The sequence below is a fragment of the Carassius gibelio genome, chromosome A9 (genome assembly GCF_023724105.1).
Source record: "Carassius gibelio isolate Cgi1373 ecotype wild population from Czech Republic chromosome A9, carGib1.2-hapl.c, whole genome shotgun sequence".
Classification (NCBI taxonomy): domain Eukaryota; kingdom Metazoa; phylum Chordata; class Actinopteri; order Cypriniformes; family Cyprinidae; genus Carassius; species Carassius gibelio.
In genome coordinates, this window is record NC_068379.1 from 18,214,355 (window position 1) to 18,229,099 (window position 14,745).

Here is a 14,745-nt window from a genome sequence, read left to right on the forward strand (position 1 = left end):
GAAAGACTACATTGAGAGATAGTAAATAACATTCAGAAAAGTCGCTTTCTATTTATTTTCTTTTTGTTTTTTGGGGGGTTTTCAATTTTCACAACACAGTAACCAACGTTTGATTTGAAATACCATTTAAAACCCTCAGTTGTGGTAATTCAGCAGCATGAATTAAAATAACATCGAAATTAAGTTAGGTTTTCCCATACAAGAAGGCGGAACCTTTGTTCTTGTGTTTGTTTCCTTCTGAACGATTCTGATGTAACAAGCGCATCTACAGCGTGATAAGATTGAACAGAAATAAATAGCCTATAGCACGCCCCGTTAATAACAGTTGATATAGAGATATTAATTAGTTATTGTAATAATATTTTAACAAATATGCGTTTGCGTGAAGCGGTGCATTTCTGGACTCAGTGGTTTTGATAGAGTTTTATGAAGTTTTTCAGTCTAGTGAAAGACCTTGAGATGATATCAGGCTTGCAGAAGGTTGTGTGTTTCACTCTTGTGTATTTTGATTACAAGTTCTTAAAACTTGTCAAAAGGCAGCGCTTGGATGACATGTGATATGTCTATTATCTATTTGTGAAATAAATGCTGATTTATCTGATTAAAAGTCATAAAATTTCAATTCTGGATACAAGTGGATAGATATGAACCATAGTATTTAGTGAATCTTAGTTGAAAGATTTAAACTTAAGAAACCATCAAGAACGATTTTCTCGGACTAAAAATTCCAATGAATTGATATGACACACGAACTGACTTCAAAAAACCAAACATTTTCATCTTGATTGAACTGATTTAACAGGATGCTGAGGATAAAGACATTGGCTCTGCTTCAGACACATATATCACATTGTCCTTTAGTAGTTCGGAGAGTTCATCAACTGGCCTCCATCAAACATGTGTGTGTGCTCCCTGAGAGGAGGCGTCAGGGTCTACTTTACCCCTTTAGCAGTCTGGAGGAGCACCTGTCCTCACAGGTCAGTCAGGAAGAATTCAAGATATTTCATCCCAGCTTGGAGGAACTCCGTCAGGCAGAGACACTGTTCACTCCCTCCTCTAAACACAGTATCGACTACTCTACCTCTGCAGTCCGGATAGACCATGTACCTCTTCTTAAACAGCCTGAGGTATGATAAGATTGTCTTTAATCATCATTTGAAATATGATTTCAGTTTACATCTGGGTTGTTTATTTTAGCATTTTAATTCATTTAGATTGCTTTATATATATGACTATTACATTTATAATATTAATTTTAAATCATTTGAAGTGGTGACAACTACTGCACTAGACATTTCACACTGTGTCTCAGGTTTGCTTGTGTGCATTGCAGGTGTGTTTTATGGGCAGAAGTAACGTGGGAAAGTCTTCTCTCATACGTGCCTTGTTCTCTCTTGTGCCGGAGGTAGATGTGCGAGTCTCTAAAACTCCAGTGAGTCTGTATGTCATGGATGTTCTCTGCCGTTCTGTCCTGCATGGTCAGAGATAAATACTTTATTTTCATACAGGGCCACACCAAAAAACTAAATTTCTTCACTGTGGGAAAGGCGTTTACCCTTGTCGACATGCCAGGGTATGGACACAAGGCCCCAAAGGACTTTGTAGAGATGGTTGAACCGTACCTTCAAGGGCGTCACAAGTAGGTTGAAGTTGATACTGTTTTGTTTTAGCTCACAATATTTCTTTTTGCATGCTTGTTTTTGAGTTTAGAAAGTAGTAGATGATAAAGTTTGTGTCAGATATATATATATATATATATATATATATATATATATATATATATATATATATATATATATAGAGTGACAGAATTCATAGTTTTTCTTTCTCTTCGATTCTCTCATCTATGTGTCTCTAGTCTGGCGAGGACGTTCTTGCTGGTGGATGGAGGTGCAGGTCTGCAGAAGGTGGATTTGGTTGCTGTGGAGATGTGTGAGGAGTTCAATTTGCCTTACGTGGTGAGTGTTTGTCTCATGCTCTTATTGGGATTGTTCAGAAGGGGGCATCAGAGTATTAAATGCTGTTTTCAACATCTCAGTCTAGAACAGTGGTTCTCAACCAGAGGCCCTCAGCATGATGACTTAAAACAAGACAAAATAAAGCATTTAATATAAACTAAAACTATGTGTGTATGTATGTATATATATATATATATATATATATATATATATATATATATATATATATATATATATATATATATATACAAAAACTTTTTTTTTTTTACCTCGTCAACAATTCTTGTTTTATTGAAGAACCAGAGTTACCACTCTGTAGAAAAATGTTAATATATGAGGTAGCCTGATCTTAAAAGTGTGATTTCTACAACTTTTACTAAAATATACTAGTGTACTTTTTACAGTGAGAGAAAGTACCTTGTCATTGTGCTGAGGCGTCTGTCTTTACTGTGGCAGCAGATGTAGAGACAACAGTCACTGACTACACAGTCTGGAGGGGAGAAAAACTGATCTGTTTCCATATCTTGTAAAATACCCATTATAGTGTGAACTAAGCCAAAAGTACTTTTTCATTTTAAATGTTAATGCCTCTTTGACTTTTTCAAATGCACAATATTATTGTCTCTTCATTTGAAAGAATACATTATGTATTCTACATATATATATATATATATATATATATATATATATATATATATATATATATATATATATATATATATATATATATATATATATATTTGTATGTGTGTGTGTGTAAGATGGCAGAAAATAACATGTTTTACCTCTCTGTCATGTTTTAGCTGGTGGTAACTAAAATAGACAGAACCCGTCATGGCGCTTTGCTGGCTCTTACCCTACAACTTCGGGACTTTATCAAAAATCAAACCAGCCTGTGTTTCCCACAGCCATTTCTTGTGAGGTGAGATATGTAGACACACATTCTCTTTTGTAATTTCTTTCTATGTAATAATGATAATGATTTTGCATCCCGTAAAGTTTACACATAAACAGGGTTTAACTATGTGGCTTTCTTATCTGTCAATCCAGTCAGTGTTCAATAAATATGTATTTTATTTAAAAAAAGGAACTTTACAACAAGCTGGAAAGTATAGAGATATAATGTGACTCCAATAATCACATTTGCTGAAGCACTATTATGTCAATTATGCAAAAAAACTCATTTATGTTAGCCAGCTAAATAACATTATCTAGGTGTCAAATGAGAAGATTTTGTAAAAAAATAAAAATAAACTAACAATGTTGGAAAATCAAACACTTACAAAAGTTTTCTATTTCAGATAAATGCATGTTCGTTTAAGCTTTATATTCATCATTGAATCCAGAAACAAATGTATCATGATTTCCAAAAAAAGCAGCACAATTTAAAGGGTTATTTCATCCAAAAATGAAAATTATGTCATTAATAACTCACCCTCATGTCGTTCCAAACCCGCAAGACCTTCGTTCATCTTCAGAACACAGTTTAAGATATTTTATATTTAGTCTGAGAGCTCTCAGTCCATCCAATGAAAATGTATGTACGGTATACTGTCCATGTCCAGAAAGGTAATAAAAACATCATCAAAGTAGTCCATGTGACATCAGAGGGTCCGTTAGAATATTTGAAGCATCGAAAATACATTTTGATCTAAAAATTACAACTTTATTCAGCATTGTCTTCTCTTCCGGGTCTGTTGTGAGCACGTTCACAACACTGCTGACGTGTTTTCTTTGTTATTGGGCGCACCAGAAAACACGTCAGCAGCATCGTACATAATTTTCAATTTTGGATGAACTAACCCTTTTAAAGAGAATATTAATCTAATAACTTACAAATAAATGTTTATTGAGCAATGGCTGCTGAAAATGACACTACAGTGTGCATGTGTTTGTGTGTGTATTATAGTCTGCTTTTTGGCTATATTGGCCACATCAAGGATTTTTACAACATTACGGCTGCATTGTAAGGTGTTTCACATGTCATTGTGATGATGTGCGTATGAGCAGTGATGAGCTTGTGAAGCACACTCATCCTTCATCACTTCTTTTTGTTTCATGTGAATGTGCGTCTGAGGTACTCTCGATCACCAGCAATTAGATCAAAGCTGTTATACGGATATATTAGTGCTTCTGACTATAGTTCTTTTATAAAAATGAGGAAGGTTCTCTCTGCTAGATTAAAAATGTTAATGTGGTCAGATGGTTATCAGCTTGCTGATAAGATAAGGCTAGGGGTTCTTCATTTGTATTTGTGTGTCAATACTGGAAGTCACTCTTCACAGATAAAGTGATAAGTAACGCACATACAATTAACTTTTTTTTTTCTCTCTCCCCTCTCTTCCTTTGACCTGCAGTTCAGTCCAGTTCTCTGGGATTTATCTGCTCAGGTGTTTCATAGCACATGTTACAGGAAATCTACAGCTTAACGCTAAACAGTCGTGAGTGTACCGCACTGCCTTTCCACATGTCTGAGGACTGGACTCAATGTTATAAAAACAATTTGAAGATGACTGATTTAAACCATTGAATTGCTGAATCTATGTATTCTTTTCACATGCAGATGCTAGAATAAGTGTATTACTAGTTTCAGGATTCATGCAGCTGTGTATAAACTCCCTCAATGATCCAGGAATCAAATGTATGATAAAAACATTTATATTTTAGTGAGATCGTAGGGCATACCCCAAACGCACATTCCTGTCTGTTACTGTTATTTGTTCTTCGAAATAAAATGGCAGAAGGTGTAGCTCTGAATGTTTGTGAGTGACCTTTCAACTTTAAATCTTGCTCATGCATTTGGAGATTAAACGAAAATGTGTCATCATGATATGATCAGATCAAGTTACAGATCAGTTTTTCTGTTAGCACAATTACTGGAAACTGTGGCCTATTTGTAGAATGAGTTAATTACTGAACCTGTATCCAAGTAAATGGGTTAAACCCAGTGAATGAATAACAGAATGACTTCTTACTCTTGAATTGACTCTCTCAAGGTAATTTCATCTCCCTGGTTTGTTGTAAACCTAGTGTGCTGTGGTCAATGTCACACACTTTTCAGACATTACTCTTGCTAATTAATTGTGGTAAAGCTGGGTTTTGTGATTCTACCCCAGTGTTAATAATCTTATTGCGTATTACAAGGTTATTGTCATTGATTTGACAAGTACAGCACAGCTTGTTTTTCAGTTGCAGTTGCATAGACACACTATTCAATTTGCCAAATTTTCTAAACCAATACCAAAACTACATTTAGTTCATTTTTAATTCATTTTTTAACCTTAATATTTCAAACATACTCTGAAAACCCTCATTGAAGAAGACAGTCATGTTGATATAAATTTTAGTGTAATGAGTGCTTGGTATTTAACCCCACAATGTCCATGCTAAGACTGGAAAAGAGCTTCATAACATCTTTTTTTTAATATATATTGTGACTGAGAGTTAAAGGCCTTAAGCAAGCTTTTTTTGTTTCCTTTTACCCTGTGAGAGCAGTATGTACCAATTTCATCAATGTACTTTGCACCTAAGAGTCCTTACAGATGTTACACGGTTATATAAGCACCTCAAACTGTTCACTTTTTTATTTATTTAACTTTGTGAAAAGGTATATGTGTGTGTATTTGTATTTGGAAAAAAGTGATTGAGGTACCATACACTCCTACAGTCATATCTCTAAAGTCTTTTCAAAAGAATCATACAGTTTATGACATTTTTTTTTTTCTTTTCATCTGTGTGACGCACGTACTGTTTTGGGTCATATAGGCATCATGTCTTCCCCACTCAGCAACAGCAGGGGTGGTGATGGTATAGGCCCATATCTGGAGAAAAACAATAAAATTTAAGTGCCACAGTGTTATAAAATTGCAGGAGGGTGCAATTGCATTTATTTTGTCTAAATGTTACTTCGGCAATTACATTGTTGTTGTTTTTTCGCTCACTCTCTTTCTTTTATGTGTTGGCATTTGGACGCTGACCCCATAAAACATTTGCAGTAAGTTAATTATTTTTCAACAATTTTCCTCCGAATTTTATAGACCATAGGCTGATATTAAAGCTATAAGAGACAGGTAAAAGTTCACTTTTTGTCACCTGGGATGCAGGAAAGAGAGAACTGAGGGTGGGAAAGAAGGTGTTTCGGAAAATGTCTGGAATCTTAGCTCACTTTCTCAAATAAGCATTGGAATCTACACCATCTGCCCCATAGGATCTGATTTTCTTTCTTTACCACTTCATTCAAACTCCCTTTTGTCAACATGTGTGCACCAGAGCCCACCTGCCCCATAAACGCCACCATCTGCACGGGCACGTCCTGCCTGGTGCCCCGTGATCCATTCAATGACATCCTGAACGTGGCGATGAGCACCACGCTTACCGTCATGCTGGCCTTGGTCATGTTTTCAATGGGTTGCACCGTCGAAGCAAGGAAGCTCTGGGTGCACATCCGCAGGCCCTGGGGCATTTTCATCGGCTTCCTATGCCAGTTTGGCATCATGCCTTTCACAGCCTTTGCACTTTCATTGATTTTCAACGTGCTTCCAGTCCAGGCTATAGTCATCATCATCATGGGATGTTGCCCTGGAGGTTCCAGCTCCAATATTTTCTGCTACTGGCTAGATGGAGACATGGACCTCAGGTGAGATTATCCATCTGTTCACTTTCCGTTGTCATTATATAGCTTGTAACACTTTCTAGTTCCTAGAAATAAATTATGTAACGATCAGCTCTTTTAAACATGAAGTCTGTCTTTTTTAAATGCAGTAGTGTCATATGTAGGTTTACTTTCACTGTTTTCATTAAATGTCTACTAGGCTGAACTAGAATTTTTTTTTTCTTTTTTTTTTTATCTGTTTGATAAATTATATTTATAGATGGAACTAATGTTTCTGAAATTATGTAGAATTATACAGTTTTTTTTTTATTATTGTTTATTATTTTAGTATAATGATAATACAATTATTGTGATTATAGAATATTTTAGAACCTTTTACATACAGAAAATGTTCAGTTTTGTTTAACACATTTATTTTTTTCTTTCTTTCTTTTTTTTTTAGCATAACTAGACCCAAATTATTTGAAGGGCATTTGCAAATTTACTAGATTTATCATAATCCAATGCTGGGACAGAACGACAATTTTTAACACTGTTTTCTGCTGCCCATAGCATCAGCATGACTGCATGTTCTTCAATTCTGGCTCTGGGAATGATGCCTCTTTGTCTGCTCATCTATACCTCAGTCTGGACTTCAGGCGATGCTATCCAGATCCCTTATGACAGCATCGGTAAACCGGCCTCAAATAACCTAAATACAAGACTTTCCATTTTATGTATCCGTTTGACTTCTGTCTTAAATGTTGCCGACGATCATTTCAGGAATCACACTAGTGAGTTTACTTGTCCCTGTTGGTCTCGGGATTTACACGAAACACAGGTGGCCCAAAGCAGCCAAAAAGATCCTCAAGGTTAGTTTTTGCTTCTGTGTTTAATAAACGCTCATGCATGCCATGCAGCTTCACACGTCTTTTGTTTTTCTATGTATAGGTGGGATCTGTGGTAGGAATCTTCCTCATCATCATCATTGCAGTCATAGGGGGTGTGCTTTATCAGTCATCATGGACCATTTCTCCTTCGCTTTGGATCATCGGTACCATTTATCCATTTATTGGCTTTGGTCTGGGCTTTCTCCTGGCACGTTTTGTGGGACAACCTTGGTACAGGTAAAAATCTGTCTTCCCATGAGGCATTAGATGATTTACTGGGACAGTTAGAACACATACTCTGAAGGGTCAATAAATGTGGCAAAAAGTCTGAAGAAAAATATGATGGTTTATTTTTTCATGAATGCAGGTGCCGCACCATTGCTTTAGAAACAGGCATGCAGAACTCCCAGCTGGCCAGTACTATTACCCAGCTGTCCTTCAGTCCTTCTGAGCTTGAGCTCATGTTCGCTTTCCCCTTAATCTACAGTATCTTCCAACTGGTTGTGGCTGCGATTGTAATAGGATGTAAGTTCACTCGTTCACTCTGCATTTACACATTGAAAAATATGATATTTTGTTTGGGGAATCATAACATTCACTTTACTTTGAAAAGTTGATAACTCATATTATGATGATTTTTGATGTATTTGTAGTTTATTACATGATGAAGCGCTGTAGGCGGGGGACATCGGCAGAGGAGAATGGAGAAGGCACACAGAGCACAGTTGAGGATCAGGATATGCAGAATTACACTTTGGAGAATGGTGGCTTTCACTGTGATGAGAATAGCAACACTGAGAATAAGGACAATGGTACAAAGTTGTGAGCTAAACGTCATTCTGCTAACCTGTGTGACCGGAGCGGTCCACATTGACCTTCTGGAGGCATGAACTTTAAACAAGCTGTTCCAGTTCAACCAGAGAGTGTGTCGTTACACTCAACCCCAAAGTGGATGCACTTTCCTATATTATACAAACAAACCAAGAAAGCATTAAAATATGTTTTTACGATGAGTCTGCCAACAGGTTTACTGATATAAAGCTGTATTTTGACTGTGAATTGTGAGTTACGTTTTGTCTTTGGTTTGCAACTTTCAATTAATTTAAGAAAACATAAAGTACACATCCCAAGTAGGTTGAATGTAGGCTAATTTATTTAAATGTTAGTATACACATAATTGAAATGAACCTTTAATGTTTTGCTTTTTAAATTATGTATGATACAGAAAAATGTATACTTTTTTTTTTTTTTTTTTTTTTTACCATGTTTGAACAATGGGACTATTCCATGTACAGAGGATTTTTTTTTTCTTTTTTTATATATAAAGCATTTAACTGCCTTAAATTACTTAACATCTAAACACTAACAGAAACATTGCTTACAATTTAGATTGACATTTCATGCAGGGTGTTTTACGTTTTATTTTGTTGGTGATATTTATATGCAAAATACCATTAAAAAAAAAAGTTATATTCAAAAGTGTGATGTCAGCTCTCGATCCTAGCAGACTTTAAACTGTAAAATTTCATTATTGCACTTCACCAGAAGCTAATTATATTGGCCATGTATTATACCCTACGTGAGAGTAATTGTTATGAGAGTGCCCCTAAATTGGCTTATATAAAAAATATCACACTTGTCACACTGCAGTTTCTCAGAAATTACTGAAATTTGATCAAATTCAGCTAAACAATAATCAGCTCAGAATGGCTAAATGAGCTTTCAGAACTTGATCCTAAAAGAGATAGTTCACCCAAAAATGTAAATCTTCTATCTTCATTCACCCCCATGTTGTTCTAAACCTATATGACTTTTGTTCTTATGTGGAACATTGATGCATTTTGATGAAGAATGTTGATAACCAAACAGTTTTAGTGCGCATTGACTTCCATTGTGATATTTATGATCAACATGAGAAACGCAGGACTTAAAAAAAAAAAAGAAAAAAAAAAGAAAAGGTTGACAAAACTTCTCTTTTAAACCCTCATGTGTATGTGTTAATACCACAGAGAAATAAGGCAGCAGACTAAGAGCCACACATTTGTAGAATTTGGAGACTGAAAAGGGAAGTTTAGTTTCTTATTCAAATGTTCTGACATGGTTTATAACCTCCAGTGAAAGAACGATTAAACCAAGACAAGAAGAATCATAAGCTGTAAAGATCACCGAGGAACTGAAGATGGTATCTCTGTTCTCGCTCTACATACTGCTTCTGAAGACTTCATGCATATGTTCTTGGCTTGCTGATAAATGCCTTTTCTACAGTGATGTGAAAGAGTTTCCTGTTGAAACAACCTGTGCTGGAAAAACAAACATTGCTGAGTGCCATCATGTAACTAACATTAAAGAAGACCTGCGTGGACTTCCATCAAACTTACTTAACCTCTGCATTCAAATGGAACCAGACTTCCATGGTGCCTTGGCTCCAGACTCATTCTCACGCTTTGCTTCCTTGGAATACCTTGAAATTGTTGGATGTTTCTCAGAGATCCCCCCAGAGGCTTTTAATGAACTGACCAACGTATCTTCATTAACACTGTCTTTCTTGTCTACAGAAATCTGCTGTGAGGTAGCTCTTGATTTCAGTCGCCTTTCCTCACTTAACCATTTGTCTCTTTCACAGTACAGTTTATCACCACTGGCACCAAATGTTTTTGAGACGATTCCTCTGCTGCAAAAATTAAAGATACTCAATGTGTGCTTGAAGAATATATCTGAGGTTGTTTGTCGACTTGCAAAAGCAAAATCACTGAAGCTGTTTAAGTTAGAGGAATATGAGCTAAATAGACTTCATTACCCTAACTGCTCGGTGTTCAACATCTCTGACAGTTACATATCAACTGAGTTCGATATTGAAGAGGTACATTTTTATTTAGGAATAGTAGAGCATGTAGACCAGGGAGCTTTAAAAGCATTGGGAAATATCTATAGATTGTGCTTTGTTTCAAACACTGATTTCCTCAGAGATCTTTCTTTATTTGGAGTACATAAAATTCATGATTTGAGTGTAAGAGTGGATGTACTTAACGTTGATGACTTGTGTACTGCAGCAAAGTCATATTCAGTTGAGTCTTTAGAAGTTCGTTATGAGACTATTAACATGCCACTAACCCCTGCTAATATCTCACATGGCTGTGATGATATTAAGGGAATTGTGCTCAAAGGTAACATATATGTGTATAAGATTGTGGATCTCTTGGATGTATATTCAGTCTTTCAGATTTTCAGAAATCTCACTCTTGTTAACATAATTAAGCATGTGCTCAGACCAAATGATTTCTTTTCTCTTTGTGCTTCATTTCCACAGACGGTCAAAAGTCTTTCTGTTATGATACTAAGCACAAATAACATAGATAAGATCATTTCCAACCAGTTTTATTGTTTTGCAGTTCTTGAAATGCTGGACCTATCCGTCAGTAACATTTCTAACATTGAAGATTTTGCATTCATTGGATTACCCAAGTTAAAAGAGCTAAAACTCTGTAGCAATAAGTTATCTTACATTTATCGACATGCATTCAGTGGTTTATATGGACTTATGGTCTTAGATCTCCAAGAAAATCCTTTAATTCATATTGAACCAGCATCATTTGGAGATCTGATTAACCTTAGTGCACTTCTGCTGGGAGATCTGAACTTCCCACCTGCTGTGACACTGATCACACTCCATTTTTCTGATATATTTGGAATCATTCCATATAATTTAAGTTACGTTTTAATTAGTTCAGGCTTGAGACCAATGCAGCTTGTGGTCAGGAACCATGCTACACTTGGTCAGGGTCTAACCTTCCACATTAAAAGTGAATATGTGACCGTTGAGGGCTGCAACAGTTCACTCTTGACATATGTAGACACCCTTAAGATAAATGCAGCATATATGAACTGTGGAAATGAATTCATTGGGAAATATGTAAGATCGGTCGTCAATCTGGAATTTCGGTCAGTGTTCTCAGACGGTATTGGAGACTTGGCTGTAATCAATCAACTTGTCCATTTAAAAACCCTAAAACTGGAAAACATTGACTTGACGAAGCAGCCGAACCTGGCCACAATGTTTCACAATCTGACAAAACTCCAGACGCTGATCCTGACAAACTGCAGAATGTTCTTTCTGGATGGAAGTCTGACCAAAGACTTAAAAGCATTGACAGGTCTAGTACTGATACCCAAAGATAACATCAATGTCCTTCAAAACTTGGTGGAACATCTCACTAGTTTGAAGTACCTCCATCTTCTGGGCTTGGGTCTGTACTGCAACTGTGATAATGCGTGGCTGGTCTCATGGGCGAAGGACAACAGGAAGGTGCAGGTTGCCATGTTCAAGCCCACCATGAAAGAACTGCAGTGCTTGACTGACAACGGAATCGACCACCTTAACTTTGTTGATTATTCCAAAACCTGTTTATTTGATATCGAATTTGTGTTCTTCACCTCCACCTCTGGCTTTTTGTGTATTTTTATTATTGTGGTACTGTCATATAAGTTTGCAGGCCAATATATTGCGCCATTCTATCACATCGCCAGTGGATGGTTACGAGAGGCTTTGCATGTGAACAGTAAACACCAGTACCGCTACGATGTTTTTGTGTCCTACAGCAGTAAGGACGAGAATTGGGTCATGGAGGAACTTCTCCCAAATTTAGAGCAGCGGGGACCTCCATTTTTGCGTCTCTGCCTTCATAGTCGGGACTTTCAACTGGGACAAGACATTGTGGAAAACATCACAGACAGCATCTATGCAAGTCGCCGGACTCTTTGTCTCATCAGTCGCAACTACATCCGTAGCAACTGGTGTTCTTTAGAGATGCAGCTGGCCACCTACCGGCTCCAAGTTGAACACAGGGACATTCTTATCCTGGTGTTCCTAGAAATGATTCCGTCTCGCTTGCTATCCTCCCATCATAGATTGGCCCGGCTGGTAAAAACTAGAACCTATCTAGACTGGCCACGGGAGCCTGAGATGCATGAGGCATTCTGGGACAGGTTGTGGTGTAAACTGAGCTCCGATAAAACAAACTAAACTTCATTTCTATACTGTATAGTTCCAAAAGAAAAAGAAAAAAACTAAACCAAAATCAATCGGCAATTTTTTTTGTTTCTATTTTTTTGTTTCTAGTTTCTTTTTTTTATAATTTTAAATGAATATACTGTATACACATGTTACGACTATTTTGTAAAGCATGTGCTTTTTATAATATGCTTTAATAAACCTGGTTTAACATCAAATATGATTCACTGTGCAAACATGGTAATATTTGCCTTTTGCAGTCATTTCACATCTTAAAACATTTAGTGCACTTTAAGCAGACACAAACTGATGTTTGGATTGACTACTGAAAATTCCCTTTTCTAAATAATCTCCACCACAGACTATTTATGCATGTGCTGAACAGATATGTACATTAGGTATTTTTGTTCATGTGTTTATGCAAATAAGTTTCAGTTCATGTTTTCAGATGTGTTTCCTAGAACACCTTCGTTAATGGGGTGCGAATGTATCGTTTATATAGAGTACATTTGTAATAAGTATGGTTTTTATCTCCTTAGGAATTGTTGAATTCCATCATGAATCCAATTATATTATAAGAACCATTTAGGGCAGGGATCACAAAACTCAGTCCTGGAGTCCTGCAGAGTTTAGCTCCAACACTAATCAAGCAAACCTGAACCAGCTAATTAAGGTCTTACTAGGTATACATGAAAATTCCAGGCAGGTGTGTTGAGGCAAGCTGGAGCTAAACTCTGCATTATTCTTATTCACTTAATTTATTTTACTTGATTGTCACATCCCATTCAGCAGAGGTCATTGGGAAACAACTTAATTTTTTAATCCAAAATTAAACATTATTTCTGTACAAAATTAAAAGTGTGCATAAAATGTCACATGCACATTTGGTTTGTGAGCCGGTGAAACCTTTTTTCCCCAGCTCCAGGTACCTTTTTGTTTCCTTACACCTCTACTTTTGAGGATTGTTGCTGTGGCCTGCATGTACTGTGTTTCAATTAAACGAAGTCCTTAAATGGTCTAGAAGGTCTAGAACACATCCTAGAACATGTAGTTCTGTACCTGGCAGTTCTGTATCATGTCATTAAAAATCCGTGGTGACATAGAGTTCTCCCTTCTCTTGTAGGAAGTCGTGGCCTAGTGGTTAGAGAGTTTGACTCTGTGGGTTTGAGTCTCGGGCCGGCAATACCACAACTGAGGTGCCCTTGAGCAAGGCACTGAACCTCCAACTGCTCCCAGGGCATCGCAGCATAAATGGCTGCCCACTGCTCCGTGTGTGTGTTCACGGTGTGTGTGTGTGCTCACTGCTGTGTGTGTGCACTTTGGATGGGTTAAATGCAGAGCACGCATTCTGAGTATGGGTCACCATACTTGGCTGTGTGTCACGTCACTTTCACTTTCTTTCAAAAGTGCAGTGATATAATTGGAATGTTTTTTTTGTTTTTTTTTGCAATTTCTTTTGAAACATCAATGCCTTTTGAACCTTTAACTTAAAATTATTTAATCTCTTCTTCACCCTGAAAAATATATGTATTATATGATTAGGTAGGAAATACACACCTGGTTAAATAACAATTTATGTTTTAAGAATGTCTCATGAATAAAACACAAATTTCTGTTAGAGTATTTTATTTTATTTTTTATTTTTTTTGTGTACCTTCAGCTGCTAGACACTTCAGGTGTAAGAAGGCCAGAAGCTTACATTCTTGATGAAACTTACAGCTTCTGCACCAGTGCATCATTTCCATTAGATGTGCAGCCATATTTCTGAAAGAAGACTCCTTCTCCAGTGGCTTCAAGACCATCCTCTTTTGAAAGAAATTTCCCCTGAGTAAAAAACAAAATCATGCTTTGGTAAGTCATAATTATGAAATGAAAAGTCATTTTTTTACTGAAAGCAGTAATTACTAAGTCAGTGGTTCTTAAAGGATTAGTTAATTTTCAAATGAAAATGTCCTGAGAATTTATTCACCCCTATGTCATCAAAGATGTTAACATCTGCCTTTCTTCAGTCAATAAATTGAGGTTTTTAATGAAAACATTATAGGATTATTCTCCATCTACCATACGGTTGAAGGTCAATATTACAGTTCCAGTGCAGCTTCAAATGGTTCTATACCAGACAATGAATAATGGTCTTATATAGCAAAATAATAATAAATAAAAAAACGTACATGCTTTATAACCAGAAATGCTCGCCTTGCACTGCTCTGCGATGTGTTCATACAAAAAGGAATCCAAAATGACAGTGGGAGAGAAACGTGTGAGAAACATGGGAGATCTCTTTATTGTCTTGCTGTA

General features: G+C 36.5%; 3 protein-coding genes across 4 annotated transcripts; all 3 read left to right on the top strand.

The window, feature by feature from the left end:
• Positions 1-239: 239 nt before the first annotated feature.
• On the top strand, positions 240-4,707 carry LOC128019831 (GTP-binding protein 8-like). 2 transcript variants are annotated; one of them, XM_052606098.1, is made up of 7 exons: positions 257-480; positions 803-1,127; positions 1,334-1,432; positions 1,509-1,639; positions 1,859-1,958; positions 2,762-2,880; positions 4,316-4,707. In XM_052606098.1, exons 2-7 carry the CDS (start codon positions 804-806, stop codon positions 4,401-4,403), a joined length of 861 nt encoding a protein of 286 aa, XP_052462058.1. In that variant the 5' UTR covers positions 257-480; position 803; the 3' UTR covers positions 4,404-4,707. The 2 variants fall into 2 exon arrangements, with proteins under 2 accessions (XP_052462057.1, XP_052462058.1); XM_052606097.1 differs by having other exon boundaries at positions 240-1,127.
• A 1,248-nt stretch (positions 4,708-5,955) lies between these two features.
• LOC128019830 (ileal sodium/bile acid cotransporter-like) lies at positions 5,956-8,741 on the top strand. The gene is made up of 6 exons (XM_052606096.1): positions 5,956-6,594; positions 7,123-7,241; positions 7,333-7,421; positions 7,501-7,676; positions 7,807-7,964; positions 8,093-8,741. Exons 1-6 carry the CDS (start codon positions 6,215-6,217, stop codon positions 8,263-8,265), a joined length of 1,095 nt encoding a protein of 364 aa, XP_052462056.1. The 5' UTR covers positions 5,956-6,214; the 3' UTR covers positions 8,266-8,741.
• A 748-nt stretch (positions 8,742-9,489) lies between these two features.
• On the top strand, positions 9,490-12,657 carry LOC128019829 (toll-like receptor 13). Its single transcript, XM_052606095.1, has one exon. The coding sequence runs from the start codon at positions 9,619-9,621 to the stop codon at positions 12,457-12,459; it is 2,841 nt and encodes a 946-aa protein (XP_052462055.1). The 5' UTR covers positions 9,490-9,618; the 3' UTR covers positions 12,460-12,657.
• Positions 12,658-14,745: the final 2,088 nt, after the last annotated feature.